The sequence below is a fragment of the Phoenix dactylifera genome, chromosome 12, assembly GCF_051530095.1.
Source record: "Phoenix dactylifera cultivar Ajwa chromosome 12, Ajwa_hap1_PhDact_Kaust_v1.1, whole genome shotgun sequence".
In the NCBI taxonomy this organism is placed as follows: Eukaryota; Viridiplantae; Streptophyta; class Magnoliopsida; order Arecales; family Arecaceae; genus Phoenix; species Phoenix dactylifera.
Window position 1 is genome coordinate 18,544,901 of NC_143201.1, and position 16,455 is coordinate 18,561,355.

Below are 16,455 nucleotides of genomic sequence, written 5' to 3' on the forward strand. Positions count from 1 at the left end.
AAGAAATTTCGTAACAGAAAAACAAAATAGAGTCTTTGGGGTGCGCAATGCCCTCGACACCACAACTACCACTGTCGTCGGTCATCCTCCTAATGGATGGCCAGCGATCCTTTCATCTAAGGTATCCATTATTGCCCCAACATCTATGCCACTGTCATTCAAAGACTTTGCTCCCTCTTCGTTCAACGGGGTGATCAATGATGACCTCATGGGTCATAGCATCGTCGATCGAAGTTGCAATGGAGGAGGAGGAGGAGGAGGAGAGTTTTTGGTTCTTGGTGCCATGGTCCCTGGTATCTCGAAAGAGTGGATGTGAGAAGGAAGGACATGCACGAAGTTTCGGACATGAGATGAATCTCTCAACTTTGTTGTAATCTAGCATAATGTTTGACTAGCAGCTAAAGTTTCCATCATTGCATCATAGCAAAAATCTCAGTGCCTCGAGCTGAATTCGATAGCCCAACAAACACGCGTGCCATAAAAAGATTTAACCCGAGTCCGCCCCTCCCATGAGGTCTATACGAAACAAAAGTCCATGTGCATACAAAGAAAATCATATCGACCGGGCTTACTTTTTTGCCACATTACCTAAAAATTTGGAAACTCGAGAGCCATATTGGGATTGATCTCTGCTTCCTAGTAGATTCTGTCCATCTCGTAACTTAATAGAAAATAGCAGGGTTATTTAGAGGATTACAAAAGTTTTGTATTTATTTTCAAATACAGAACTTGGAGTTATGTGATACAAAGGTTAAGGTTAATGCACATTTGATGGTTTGTTCACATATGCTATAAGTTTCTTGGATACATACCCAACTGTTAGCCAGCACACACATTCAAGTAAATTAATTTATAATTTTCAGAACGTGGTATTCATCCGTATATATTATGTGCCTAGGTGATACACACCTCGCAAATTAGTTATTCAATGACCAATATATCTCTCCAAGTATATACATCATATTCACCAATACATAGTATATGATCAGATGATACACACTCGTCAGTTTTTACACATATTGTAAGCTTTTTTGATACATACCCGCAACAATCCAATACATACCTTTAAGTAAATCGATATATAGTTTTCAAACTATGATAATAAGGGGAATACAATCAATGATTAGATAATGCATATCTAACAAATTAGTCATCCAGAACCTAATACATATTCCGAGGAGAAGAAAAGCTTCACAGATAGATAAAAAGAAAATTAACGAGCAAGAAAAAAGATGTAGACATACGAATAACCTCAACTCTTTACATATATATCGCAAGTTTTTTATTTTTATTAAAATATTACAAAACAAACAGAATGCATTAATAAGGGAATTTCTGTCCCAAAATGATCTTAGGTTCCAACATTAAGATGTATATTGTACAAGGCGTGGCAAAGGAGGAAGCATGCTTCACATGATTTTTTCTTGTGCGAGCTTTGAGAAGTTTTTCGTGGGTACATGCCGCACCGCGTCATTGGCATGAACGGTGGATGATGCCCACATAAGCACGATGTTCCAAGATTCGTACTACCCAGAATCTCGTCCATCAACGCACCTACAAGAATGGTCCCACTTGGTGATTAGACGGTGGAGGGTGAGCACCGGAATTTCGAATCCCTCTTTTTAACCTCCGCCGCGAGTGAGGGCCCAACAATTCCCAAATTCCCGATCCCCCATCGTTTTTTCCACTCCTCTTTTCTTTCGCCCAAGCATTTGCAATTTTATTTCCATTTCTATCCCTCTCTATATATATATGAGCAACCGGTTGCCGCTTGTTAATTGTCGCTTATCTTCTCTTCGAGCCCTAGAGAAAGCTACCAGTCTCAACGCCTCTTCGTCCCTGAATCCTTGAGCCCTCTCAGTCTTGGTTTATGAGGTAAAATTAGATAAAATTTCCTATTCTTTTCGTCTTTGATCTATCGCAGTTGTGCCGATCTTGGTGTTGTTTCTCGTTTCTCTCGTTTTCTTAGATTTCCTTGAGGTTTCAGGCAGATCTTCTGCTTCGGTTCTTTGTTTATAGATCTGTCTTGTGTCAGCTTTTGATGGGATCTGGGGAGTTGTTTTCCTGAGAGAAAGATCCGATCTTGGTGGATTTAGTGTGTTTGAGGACTCGGATTTGTTTTCTATTCGTGCTGATGGCATCTGATTGCGAGATGATTGTTGATTCGGTACGGGGGTGAGATTTTGTGGATAGAAAGGATTTTCTTGATATATTCTTTTATTTTAGTTGAGGTTTTGGCTGACTTGTTGGAATTTTTTGATACAAAGATCCGATTTTGGTTGATTTAACTACTTCAAAAACATTATTTATTTATTATTTATACACTGCATGTTGACAGTTTTTTTTTCTTTTGATTCCTTGCGCAGCTCCAAGGAGAAACCTACTCTCGGGTACGCTGGCTTTTTTTCTCCTTTAATTTCTACATGTTATTACATATATTCCTCTTTAAAAGAAATTAACTTGAATGATTTGCTGCATGATATGGGATTGGAGAAGCATTTTTTGCATGGTTATTGTTTTAATTTAGCTGTATCTGTAATTTTTGATTCGTATCCTACCTTCTTGTGGTTGATACAATTGATGGACGTGAGGGAATATGAATCCAATAACCCCAAGGGATAGTGTTTCAGGCATCCAAACAGATTAGGTTTTGGGAAAGACATTTTGTTCCCCTATTATCCTTCTTTTATGTCCATTCTCATTATATGATTCTCCCAAATCATGTTAGTGTGACTTTAAGTGCCTAATGTTAGTTAATTATTTGAAAGGAAAAATATTATATATCTTCATACGTAGAGATGAGTTGACTCTATCTATATATGACTCTACCAATATCTGAAAAAGGTTTTCTTGGGCATTGGACATTAAATTCTCTTGTATCTCCTCATATAGTTAAAACCTACATCCATTTGTTATCGACTTTTTGGGCCTTCCATGCATCTTTCGACAATTTCTAGCCATAGGCATTCTTAAACAACTTTAGATGTTCAACATTGTTCTTGGTTCTTGAACTTATCAATTATCTCAAACCTGTCATAGTTATTAAACTATGGCCCTTTCATTTAGTTATTCTGATTTAACTTCTTAGATGCATCTATTATAATTTTAAGAAACACGTGGCTGATAATAAGGGAATAAATGAATAATGGATTACAATCCATTGCAATAATTAAATGTATATTAGCATCTTTTCTCTTTAAAATATGCCAGTTTTATTTTTTGATGATTTGATTTCCATGTATCCTGTTTTATCTCCTTTTTTTAAATTGTACTACTCCCGCATCAAGTCATGATTAGGGTCATCTATATGAGAGGCTCCAAAGATAGATCCCTTGACATGAGCACTCGGTGATGAATATATTTGTTCTCCTAATGGTTTCATAACTATCTTCCAGTAACAAGCAAATAATCTTTGAAGGGCATCACGAAAAAAAATTAACAAGTGGATTAGCAAGATCCAAAACCATGTGCATTTGCTAAGCAAAATTTGACATTTAGGCATTTATTCCATGGATTCAAGAACAAATATGTTTTGCTGAATTTTGCTTTAAGAAGGTAGATTTTTTGATTCTTCACATTGATGAAATTTCAAGTGTTGTCTTGCTTTTTGAAGATTATTTTATCACTAGGGGAAGAAATCTATGAAAAAAAAAGGAAAACAAATGCATCCATCAACTTAGTGGTGTTAATATTGGGGGTCTTCCTATGGATCTAGAAGGACTATCCACATAGACTGTTAATTTTTATTTTTTAAAAATGGTTCACTTTTCTTTCCTTTTCTTTCTTTTCTTGCTTTTCTATTCTTTGCTTTTCTTCTTCTTCTTCTTCTTTTTTGCAGAAATGGTCTGGTTTGGACTTCACTAAACCATTACACCCCTACAATTAAATGCACGGACACATTTAGCTAAATTTCACATTTTGATAGTGAATGCACATATAATATAGGGTGGGCCCCATGTACAAATGTTCTTTTAATATTTACTGGTTAGGGCTATTGTGGGGACTTGTGTGGGCATGTATTTAGTCCTACCTCGGTTATGAATTGTGTAGATCTTAGTTATTTATGTAAGGCCAAGGAACCTAGATTAGTTTTGACTAGGCTTTTTGGATAAGATCCTAGATCATTATGGCTATGATCCAAAGATGTTCAAAATGGATTGTTTTTGCTGAAAGAAGAAAAAGAAAAAAAATTGTCTTGTGTTTACAAAAATGGATTTTTTGTGTAAAATTCCTACCTTAATCTTTTATACTCAAAAATTGAGTTAATATCTTGAGTTGCAAGTTTGCAGTTCTCTAAATCCTTTTAATTGCTGAATTTTTTTTTTGATTTGATAAATAAGTTTTACATATATCTTTTTTCAATTAGTGTCCATATGTCCATGATGCTAGTGACGACTATCTTTCTCTGTACTATTTTTCTCAGTCTATTGGATAGTATCTTTTGGTTGTAGGCTAGGTTATTTGCTAGTGATGTAATATTAGTTGCATCTTTTGTTATGGGCTAGTAGCCATGTGAGATGCTCCCAGTTCTATGCTGTCTTTTGTTTTTGTTTTTTTAGAATTTAATATTATTCAGGATGCTGGTAATACATTATCAAAAAACTAATCCTAATACTAATTTCTCATGCAGAGGTACACGGATCAAGACCCGCAAACGGAATATAGCTGCACCTTTGGACCCTGCAGCTTTTGCGGATGCAGTGGTCCAGATATATCTGGATAATGATGGTGATCTGGTAAAGCTTCCTATGTTGAACTATTTTTCAATTTCTTGTTACGAGAATATAGCACAAATAAGCAGCAGAATGGAAAATACTAATTTTGTTGTGGCTCAGCTTTTAAAGTTGCAAAATTCCTTTAGTTTTCTGTTTATATAGAAGTTTGTGAATAGTTTGGTGGATAATTCTGAAATGATCTATGGAGATTTCCTTAGTTAATTGTCACAGTAGGTTTTCTTTACTAGTTATGCATGTGCGTTGGTTTAGATAATTCTCACGGGCTTGCTTTGGCAACGTACTGTTGGAATAGATTGATTAATTGTTTGCTGAATGTAAATTAGTTCTGATCGGCATCCTCATCTAATGGTCAATAAGTGGTCTTTCCTGTTGTTTCACTGTGTTCTTGTTGTTGACAGGAACTTGTTGCCAAAAGCATCGAATCTTCAGATCTTAACTTCTCACGATATGGTGACACCTTTTTTGAGGTAATTCGAGATATTCCTTTATTATGAATGTGTTGTAATTGCTTTGGTTTTTTCAGGTGCTTGCTTGCATGTCTGTGTGCATGCATGTAAATGCACATGAACTGATTTTTGCAGTAGTTGACAATATTTTCTACAGAGTTACTTTGTTAGTTTGTGAATTTTTTAGAAGTGAGATGCAGATGTATGAAGAAATGAAGTTTCTTTCAAGAAACTGTCAGAGAGTTCATGGATAGTTGCAAGCATTTATTTGAATTAAATCAATAGTTAAACTGTCCATTTGAATACTAAAGGCATATGAACATTACTAGAAAAGGTTTGGCATACTCTCACTCAAATATAATCATATATTCATGCATTGAAGATTTAGCTTGATCCATGCTATATCACTGTAGAACCAAAACCAATAAAACAATGACAACCAGTAAAAATTTTCCTCTTTTCCGCCTTTGCTGGTTGATCTCAGTAAAAATCGAGATTTGGGGTACATAGTCATTACAGTATCAATTTGCCAGGAACTTTTTTGGAACTCATCTTTGTCTTACGTGTTTTTTATTGGGGAAAAAATGAAGGCTGAGATCCAGAACCTCTGATTAGTATGTTGCAGCATTTAAGCCTAATTTTGATTGCACATGGTTTTTCCAGCTTTAAAAATGCTATAAAAATTGGGAAATATTTCAGGAAAGATAAGAAAATGAAAGGAGAGAAGTCAAAGATGGGATGAGGATGTGGGACCAATTATGGATAGCATACAATACGTGGAAGGACTTACTGCAAGGATTAAATTAGGAGGTTTATGGATTGCTTTTTGTCCTGAATTTGTAAATGAGATAGCAGAAATCAGGTCAAACAAAAGGCGTATAAAAATCTTCCCAACAGTTTTGGTGGTAGGGAAACATGGGGGGTATGGGATTCTCAACATTTTGGGTTGAATAGATTGACCTGCATAAGAAAATAGAAAAGAGAGAAGGCGCCAACCTGGCCACAAGAAATCCTTTCTTGCAAAAGAAATTATGTATTTGTTTTCGTCAATCCCTAATTGTATACTTTTTAGCTCTCCCTACAAGTAAACTAGGGCTCTTTTAATCAGAAAGTAGATCTTCTAGAGAAATCAGCTAGCAACCCATTTTCTTTCTACTTATTTGACTCCAATCAAGATCCAAAAAATCGGGTTGTAGTCTATACCCAACCAACCCTTATTGGCCCAACCAGGTCTTCTAAAAGAAACAAATGAGGAAGGCTATGCATTAAGTTGGGTCAAAAACAAAACGGGAAGGCTCAACATGTAATCATGGCCGACTGCAATTTTTTTCATAATATAACATTGCGAAGTTGTTAGACTAAGATCATCTAATATGGTGACAAGGTTTACAATACTGAGTGAATTCAATGAATATCACTACTAATTTCATGCATTTTCATGAATTCATGAGCCTGATTAACTCTACATTTGATGTTGGAGGTTGTTATCATAGTCAGCTTGTGACAAGCTGCATGCCAGTTTACTGTTAGGACTTAGGAGTACTCTATATACGGTTGAGGCTGACTATGTAAAATATCATATGCCACAGTTGGTGCAGAGTTTCAAGTATCAGTATAATCATAATGTTATTTGAATTATTGAAACTTATTCAGTTATTATTGAATTTCTCTACAATTTTTTTAATTTTTCTATAGGCTTCTCTAATCGATTGCCAAATAAAATCTTTATTATAGCATGTCAACAATGTCAACCACCATCACCGCAAACACAGCAAGCTTTCTTTTGCCGGTCATATTAAAAATATAGTGGAGGTGATCACTTAGTTCAGATTTATGCAACTTCTGCACAGCACTAAGTTTAAGTTATTTTTGCATTTAGTATAATGATTTCCATTTACAGGTCACAGTGAAGCCATATGATTAAATCTAATAACGGAGATTGAAGTTCAGTCAACTTAAAGGGATTTTATTGCAATAGATTGATGCATGCTTGCTGTGGCGAATGATTTTACTTTTATTTCATATGAAGAGATGTTACTTTACTTTGAAATCTTTATTAACATATACTGCTAACTTTAGTTCCTTGTTGCAATCTATTGATCTTTTTAAATTACACCACATGGAAAGCCACATGTTGGGCAAAGGTGATGCTGTGTTGATTCTAGGTTGGGGGATGTTGTGAGTTCTTTAGTGCTTAGATATCAATGTTGTGGCAGTAACGAAGCAATATCTCCTGCCATGTGTCTCTGTTGGACTTAAGTATGTCATCAGTTAAAATGTTTATCTCACTCTGATTTTGCATCAAGTTGATGCATATCCAAAATTTTGTGAATTCCATATCAACATCAAAATTCTAATTTTATCATGTTTGACTGCAGGTGGTCTTCACTGGAGGCCGTACCCAGCCTGGCACAATAAAGCCAGATGAAGGAGAAAGACACTCCTATTCTGTTTTAGATTGTGAGCCTAAACGTGAAGCTATCTTGCCATCTGTTCTCTATATACAGAAAATCTTGCGTCGGAGGCCCTTTATGATAAAGAGTCTTGAAAATGTTATGCGGAAATTCTTACAGTCTTTGGAGCTTTTTGAGGAGAATGAGAGAAAGAAGCTTGCTATTTTCACAGCCCTTACATTTTCTCAGAAGCTATCAGGACTTCCACCTGAGACTGTCTTGCAGCCATTGCTCAAGGACAATCTTGTGGCCAAGGGGCTAGTTCTTTCATTCATTACTGATTTCTTCAAGGAATATCTGATTGAAAACAGTCTAGATGATCTTATATTGCTTTTGAAACGAGGTAAAATGGAGGATAATCTCCTTGATTTCTTCCCAACTGCAAAACGCTCTGCCGAGGGCTTTTCTGAGCATTTCACGTAAGTCTTCCATTTCCATCAGATATTCTTTATCTTTAAAAAGTTCAACCAATACTTTAAAGTGTACTTATTAGTTACCTATTGAAAATCTTGATATGTGCACCTATTGAAAATCTTGACATGTGCAAGGTACCCTTAATTAGATAATGTAGAGATTATTGGCACTATAGAACATCTTATTATGTGATGTTTAGATGTTAAGGTGCCCTTTGTTCTGTTTACATGTAGCGGTGTGCTTCTCTATATCTTGTTTGCTATGGGGTCATGTCTTAATATGCTTTACAACTCAGGCATATATTATCAATAGCAGACTGTGTTCTGGGAGCATTTACTGTGCCTTTTAAAGTTCCAGTAGTGTTTAGGTCATTTCCAATTTGATAGTGATGAGGCATGGGTGGAGGAAGGATTTAACTTTACTAATTCTTTCAGTGTGTCCCATTTTACTTTTTTCGTCGATGAGTGTTTCTCCATTTACATTATAATCTTCATGTTTCATATTTTCAGAAAAGAAGGATTATTAGCTCTTGTTGAATACAATGAGAAGAAAATATTTGAGGTGAAGCTAAAGGAAATGAAATCAGCATTGACTACCCAGATTGCAGAAGAGACTGATATATCTGAAGTTATAGAGACTGTAAAACAACAGGTTAAAGATGCTAAGTTGCCTGATGTTGAGGTTGTACGCATTTTGTGGGATGTATTAATGGATGCTGTTCAATGGTCTGGGAAAAACCAACAGCAAAACGCAAATGCTGCTCTTCGCCAGGTTTTTTTTCTTCCTAACTTGTAACTTTCTTTAGTGAAAATTCAGTAGATTCTTGGTAGCTTCTCACATTTAATAATCCATTAATGATAGCGCATAATGTATATCTGTATCTATCTATATGTCTATATATATGTTTATGCAACGGATGTCATCTCAACCAGGCTTCTTGCTAGTGCCACTCTGTTACTGTGTTACTATGCCCAATACGGTGTCCGGTTCGGCGTATCGAGTGCCGGTATGGCTCCTCTGGTACCGTACGGTATGGTATGGTACGACATTACCTTGTATGTATGTGTATGCATGTATTTATGCTTGCTCTTATACAAGTTGACCTCTAAAGTCATCACTTGGTATTGCTAGCTTTCTATGAGCAAGGTCTACCGACCCGGTACCTGGGCTTGTACCAATCGGTGAGAGATTTGGTATGATACGAGTCCACACCATGCCGTTCTAGGGTGTACAGAAACAGGGAGAGGCGAAGAAGGAAAGAGAGAAGGGGAGAGGAAAGAAGGGGTAGAGAGGGAGAGTGAGGTTCGGGCTGTTACAAGGGAGCTTCAAGAGCTCTAGATTCAACAATGGGGACTGAGAGATTGAGAGGGGGGAGAGAAGTTCAACCCATCGTAGGGGAGCTTCGAGAGCTCCGGATTTGACGATAGGGACAGAGAGAGACGGGGGGAGAAAGAGACTTACTTGGTCGGGACCTCGTCGTCATCATATGGTAGTGTTGTCAACTTGACAGGGATGGAGGGCTCCAGGGATTAAGAGTTTTGAAATCCAACAGAGGGGAGAAGTTTTGAATGGAGGAGGGGCGAAGCGTTTATATCCTAAAACCGACTGCTTGAACCATGTTGGTAATCGACTGGTCCGGTTTAATACACCCCTAGCCGGCCGGTTCGGCACAATTTCACTAACCTTAGCAGCATGACTCACTGATATTTCATCGTATATTGCTCCAATCACTAGTTTAAAGGATTTTCTTGGTTCATGAACCATATCTTAAGGGTTTTTTGGAACACTTAGACTTATTGTGCTTCATTTTCCATATTGCTTCAATTGGAAGCAACTTAGCATCATATCACCTTATGTGGTCCCATGTTTTTGGGTTTCAACTTTGTTATTGCATCACATTTCTTCGACCCATTTACCCATGTCGGTAAATTCTTGTGTTTGTGATGCTGCTTTAATCTGTGTGGCCATGGACAATTCAACATTTTGGCACTTCTAGCAAATTTACGACCTTGATCGCTTATTAAGTTTTTGAATTGATCAACTTGTTATGCTGCTTTTCAGGCTTTCCTCCTTTCTCGTCCATAAATCTACCGTCCACAGCATGATCAGTCTAGCGATGTAGTGCTTCTTGCCTTTCTTGCATTTTTCCCTTCTTATCGATAAATCTACAATCTATAGCATGATCAATCCATCTTTATGGTGTTGAACCCTTTTTCCTTCTTCTTTTTTTAATTGAAGAAAAAGAAGGGGAGGGGGATGATGGTATAATAACCTACCAACTACAGCTTATCCATGTACTGCATGCCATTCGTTAATTGTTTTTCATATTATTTGTATAAGTTTGCAAATGGATATTGTTTATGAACTTTGTAAATAAATGCACTCCTAGTTTGTTCTATGGTTATCAAGGCCATGAAATTTTATTTTTGGGGCTTTACAATCCAATAAGGATGATATACATTGTTAAACTTGCATAGCTCTTTCCTGTCCATGTTATGGGTTAATTTTTAGATGAAGAAAACTGTTACACGACAAAATGAATTTTATTAGGATTTCATACTTGTGAGAATTTTACAGGTCAGAACATGGGCCAAACTTTTGAATGCTTTTTGTACTAATGGGAAGTTGGAACTTGAACTCATGTACAAAGTCCAGATCCAATGCTATGAGGATGCCAAACTGATGAAGTTATTTCCTGAAATCATAAGGTCACTTTATGATCTAGATGTGCTTGCTGAGGACACTATTCTTCACTGGTTTCGTAAAGGTGCTAACCCAAAGGGCAGGTATGCAACTATTCCTCTCTTAATCCTTTGTTGCCAGTTTTTTGGTTATTATTGGACTAAGATTATTATTTATCTTGTTACATCTCATAGGATTTCTCTATGAAATTGTAAATTAGCAATGGCAAAGGGAACAAGAAAGGAAATAAATGTGTCCAGCCAATTGGCATGGAGTGTGCATGGCAGTGGATTGGGGAGGGTTGGTACCTCCATCAATAATTTAAATATTATATGCAGCGTGTGGCTTCGGGATGGGGGGTGCGGGCTCATATCAAGTGGGGGTCAAAAATAACTTCAGAAACTAGCTAGTATATCTACATATGTATTTCTATATGCATCCGTGTATGTAAGGGGACATGTAATAGATCAAGAGAGAAAACTTAAAATATCAAGAAGTTGCAAGTCAGTGGAGGATGGGAGGAGAGGAGTCCAAGTGGGTTAGTTATATAGCTCAAGAGAAAAAACTTAAAATATCTTTTTTTTGAGTGAAAATGGAAGTAGCGAAATACTTCCCCCAATCCCCCAACCTTTATTAATCAGTATGAGGAGTACATGGTGTGAGGGACAAAACTGAAAATACCCAGTAAGAAGTTGCAAGTCAGTGGAGGGTGGGCAAAGGAGTTGAAGTGGGGGAGTGGAAAGGACAAAAGGGAAAACAAGAGGAGAAGAAGAGGTGGCGGGAGGAAAGGGAAAGACGGGAAAGCAGTTGGACCAATGGAGGGGATGGAAGGGTGGGTTGGGTTTAGGGTTTCTTAATTCAATAATAGGTTTGCTATGGTCGTCTCCCTTCCTTTTATTATTTAGATTACAAATTTAATCTCACACTTGATTTGTGCATCTCTCTTAGCAAACCTATTTGCAACTTCCATTACAAGTTTTAAGAGACCAAAATAAATTGTAGTGTGTACATATGAGAGTTTGATGTAGGTAGTTTCTATAGAGAAATATGAAATATGATTCTTTTTTCCCATGTCAAGACCTTAACAGTTCATAACCGTCAACATGAGCCTTCTCTGATCTATTAACTAGGCAAGCTTCTTGCCCTGTAGTTGACTTGTGGATACCGGAAGGAACATGTTTGCTAGATTGGGTCAAGTTGGGTCGGACTAGGTTGAGTTAATGCTTTACATGTCCAAGTCAAACTGCTGGCTGTGGTATGGAGCATTTAATGTTGCTTTTCTTTGACAGAAAAATGTCTTACATAAACTCAATACCTACACGCACAAGCACGAAAGCGGATATATGTTTATCTGTGTCCTTGTGTTGAGAGAGAAATGATGCTGCAATTACAATTAAAAAAAGGGGCGCCCGAGCGCACGAGGTTCCCACTACTGCAGGGTCTGGAAAGGGTTAGATGCATGAACTCTTACATTGTATACGGAGAGACTGTTTCTATGTTTCAAACTTGTGACACATAGGTCACAACGGGAGAACCTTTCCATTGTGCCAAGTCTTATGCTGCAATTACAATTAATTAGGGACAAAACAATCTAAACCAGTTGCTTGCAGTTAGGTCTGCAAGTGGATTAGATGGACATGTTCTGGAACCAACCTACCCAAAAATAAACCTGGTCTAGACCTAACCTAAGTCATTTGAATTAGCTTGGATTAGATTATTGAAAAGTGTAAGGGATCACTGAAGGACCAAATTAAAGAAACTGATTTTTTGGATTATTGAGAAGTGTAATGGATCACTGAAGGACCAAATTAAATAAACTGATTTTTCTTTAAACTTCTGTGAGTTAGTAACTAGATTGTATTCTTGATGTTAATTTATATGCAGTTATCTTATGTTGAACAAATTTGGATTTTATCTATGCATTATTTAAATGTTATTTTCTTGCATAATATATTTAGTATATGATTTACCAATTTGTGCAAGTCTCTTGTGGTTTTGGATTATCTTTGACCCAATTCGACCTAAAAAATATTAAATAATCCTCATCCAACCTGATCCAACACATATGAAAATGGACTAGGCTTGGGTTCAAATTTTTGACCCTGTTCAGATATTTAGGATTGTATTATGCAAAACCTCAATCCAACCTGACCCACTTGCATCCTACATGCTGTGAAGGGTTATGGGCATTCCAAAATAAATAATAACAGGACTATGAAGTGGGGATGTACTGATGTGTCATGTGTTTGTTGTATGCCGTCAAGGTGATGATTATTTTGACTTAAAAAAAGAACATTGTCATGCACGCATATTGACATAGTAAAATGTGGTTTAGATCATAAACAAAAGGACTCATATGATGCATGAGAAAATATATAGTGCATCCAAATAAATAAGAAAATTATTACTGGTAAAATTGGATAAGTTTGTAAGTGGAATTTGTACATCTGGTCTATCTTATATTTAGCTTCCAAAGAAGCCAACGTACCATAACTTAGAATTGCAAAAAATGATCATGAATGGAGCAATTATCTCTGCTGAGAAAATGAAAATAATAAATTAACATGTAACACTAAGGATTGAAATGTTGGCCTATGTGCTAAGTTTTGAAATATAGAAGGGAAAACTAACAATTTATACAGAATAAGCATTGCTGGAGGAAATAAAAAGATGGAAGCAAGAACCTTCACTATGGTTATAAAGCTTTGCTTTTAGTAAACCAACTCCAGAATTTTGTCCTGCAACAAAGCTGTAATTATTTCAGAATTTTTTTTTAAAAAAACAAAGGCCACTTTCACAACATTTGCTAACACCACATGATTACTTTATCAACACCATTTATCAACATCTCATGATTACTTTACAATCAAGATCTATGAGTAGCCCACAGTAGTGGACTTGGAAAATTCTACCAGCTGACATTATAGAATATTTCAATACAGGACAGAGGGATAGGTTCAAAGAAGTACGGTAACAACAAAAACTTCATTCCACATATCAACTTACTCAAAATAACAACATATTATCCACATGTAATTTTGGATATATAAATCCCATTACGATTCTAACAGTGAAGTATCTGGCTATCAAACTGCAATAATCGTTTGGCTAAAATATCAGATTAGAAGTTAAATGCTTTTCTCAAAGAAAGACCAGGACAGAGTGTTTAGCAAAATATCCAAAGGCTTGAGAAGCATATTGTTCGATTTTTTTTTTGACAAGATGGTGAGATACATATGAAAGAGATGGTGGATCGGTTCTTTGTTTATAACTGGGTGTACTTATTGTGCTGGTTTATTTATTTCTCATTTTTCCTCTTAGTTTCTTTTCGACAATCATGTGATTTTGTTGCAGGCAAACTTTTGTAAAAGCCCTGGAGCCATTTGTTAACTGGCTTGAGGAAGCTGAAGAGGAAGACTGAATGCGGGAAGGCTACAAGTGACGTTGGAGGGGACTAGCAATCTATGCCTGCTGCCAATTATTTACTGTGGGGTCTCCATGTATCAAGTAAAATTAATAACATGTAATCTGTGCCAAAATCATAAATCTCATCACAATTTTAAGTTATGCCGGCACCTGTTTCTGCGCCTGCACACTCAGTTTTTTGCTTGCATTAGAGCTGTATCAACTTCTTTGAAAGGACTTTTGGTGTGAAATAATAATAATTAAATTCGGGTTTTAGAAGTGATAATGCCAGCATCCATCTTTGTTGTGCCCTTTACACTCACTTGGAATTCGAAAGCCAGTTGGAGTCATTAGTTTGCATTTTTTCTCCTGCTCAGTGCCTTGGAGTATCAGTTCATTGAATCCAAGTGAAGTTTGTGCTCGTAGATTCTCATCAGATGGCATAAGGGGTTTCGAAGCTTTGATATCTCTTCTGCTTGTCGAGGTGCAGAACTGAAAAATGAGAATAGTCTCAAATAATGCAGCCCATATCAAAGCTTGTGTAACATCTATTACCATGATAAACTACCTTTTTCGAAACTGTTATTCATAATCTTGAAAAAATGAATGATGTCTTTTTATTCTCCACTCAAAGCTTTGTCTTTTACTATTATTTTTGTTGGGAACTCAGCGTTCGTTCTCAAAGGGGTTCCGATCCTATCCAGTCCCGTGGGGGAGAGGACCCATCCATACCCAGGATGGCTCCACTCCTCCTTTTAGCCAGATACAAATCGAAGTCCATTATCATATCAAATGAGTTATTTGTGTATGGTAGTTCATCAGTTTTATTATTGTGAGTTACAGAGAAGAAAAATAGAAGACTGAAGCAAAATCAATTGGCTACTAAATAACTAGCATGTTTGAAAGGAAATATCAAACCTTGTAATGCATGTGAGAGCAAGGATTCAGTTTCCTTTCTGAAGAATCTCGAGGGTTGATACCATAATTTTTAATTACGTATCTCCAGAACACAAATAGATGGACGAAAGAGCGCTGCACAGACTGCAACTCAAAAGACTTTGGATTACAAGTATGCATGTCTGGAAAGGTTCTCATATTGTAATCATTACAGTACTAGTCTTCTGCACATGAGATGCACTTGATTTATTTAATTTGTCGGGGATGTGAAAATAATGAATGCTTTAAATCAGAGTAATAATCATGATGATTATTTGAACAAACATATGAAGGATTTTTGAATTGTCCCCCCTAAAAAAAACAGCTGTTTAGGTTCTTGTATTTGTCTGCTGGTTCTCTTAAGAAGCTGCTAACTGAACCTTTCCTGAGAGCTTCATCTCGTGCTTTCTGAGAACCTTCATTTCTGTCAACAAATTATTTTTCAGTTACGTTTGATGAATTTGGATGTAATGCTAAAGAGGAGGTAGTTGCAGCCCCCTGCAGAGCACCATGCCTTTTAGTTTCTGGCTTTTTTTCATGCAACGGTAGGAAAGCAGCATTTATATCAGCATCTTGAAATAAAATGACTTCAACAGTTTATAAACGACATGAGCTGCCGTAAAACCCTCCGCAAAAAAAAAAGAAAAGGAGCTGAACTTTTCTTTCTTGTTTTTGATGTGAGGAGTTGAACTTTTCAAAAGATATACATACATACATACATACATACATACACACACATACATACATACATACATACATACATACATACATACATACATACATATATATATATATATATATATATATATATATATATATCACAATTTGTTAACATTACCTGGGGTATGCTCTTCTTACAAAGGGTTTTGCTAGAGTAATAATTTGCTGTGGCTGTAGAAGAGGATAAATATATGTTTCATTTTTTGATCCAAAAAGAACTTCAGAAGGGAAATGCAAAGCAGACGAGGTAATTATCATTGAATTTTAAGTAGTGATTATGTTGGTGATTATCACTCGTGTGCAAAGAGTTGTCCATCTGGTTAGATCCCTCTTCCTAATCAAAATCAGACAAATCGATATGAAGATTTGAGCTTTGTAATTACCTGGATTCTTCATAACATTAAACCAAAATTTGCAGGCATATAGAATTGTCTGAATTAGGGGGACTTGTAATAATCAACTATCATGTATTGTAGTATATATTGTCAAAAATAATATAGGCTATCCAAATTTTCTTTTTGCCCATCATCACAGAATTGAATGGATAAGTTTAGAGTTTTTCTTCGGTAGTGGTTTCATGACTAAGCAAGGAAAAGGTCTTGACTCATTGTCCATAAGCCATTGAGCAGTGAGTATATTTATCAATACAATTATATTAATGAG

General features: G+C 36.3%; 1 protein-coding gene across 1 annotated transcript; it reads left to right on the top strand.

Moving 5' to 3' along the window:
* Positions 1-1,585: 1,585 nt before the first annotated feature.
* On the top strand, positions 1,586-14,422 carry LOC103705693 (uncharacterized). Its single transcript, XM_008789512.4, has 8 exons — positions 1,586-1,875; positions 2,367-2,390; positions 4,631-4,736; positions 5,135-5,203; positions 7,561-8,054; positions 8,559-8,820; positions 10,627-10,835; positions 14,086-14,422. Exons 1-8 carry the CDS (start codon positions 1,871-1,873, stop codon positions 14,150-14,152), a joined length of 1,236 nt encoding a protein of 411 aa, XP_008787734.1. The 5' UTR covers positions 1,586-1,870; the 3' UTR covers positions 14,153-14,422.
* The last annotated feature ends 2,033 nt before the right edge of the window (positions 14,423-16,455 follow it).

Coding starts and splice junctions, on each gene's coding strand:
- LOC103705693 (XM_008789512.4), top strand. Junction 8,055..8,558: donor GGCTTTTCTGAGCATTTCAC/GTAAGTCTTCCA, acceptor TCATATTTTCAG/AAAAGAAGGATTATTAGCTC. Junction 8,821..10,626: donor CAAATGCTGCTCTTCGCCAG/GTTTTTTTTCTT, acceptor AGAATTTTACAG/GTCAGAACATGGGCCAAACT.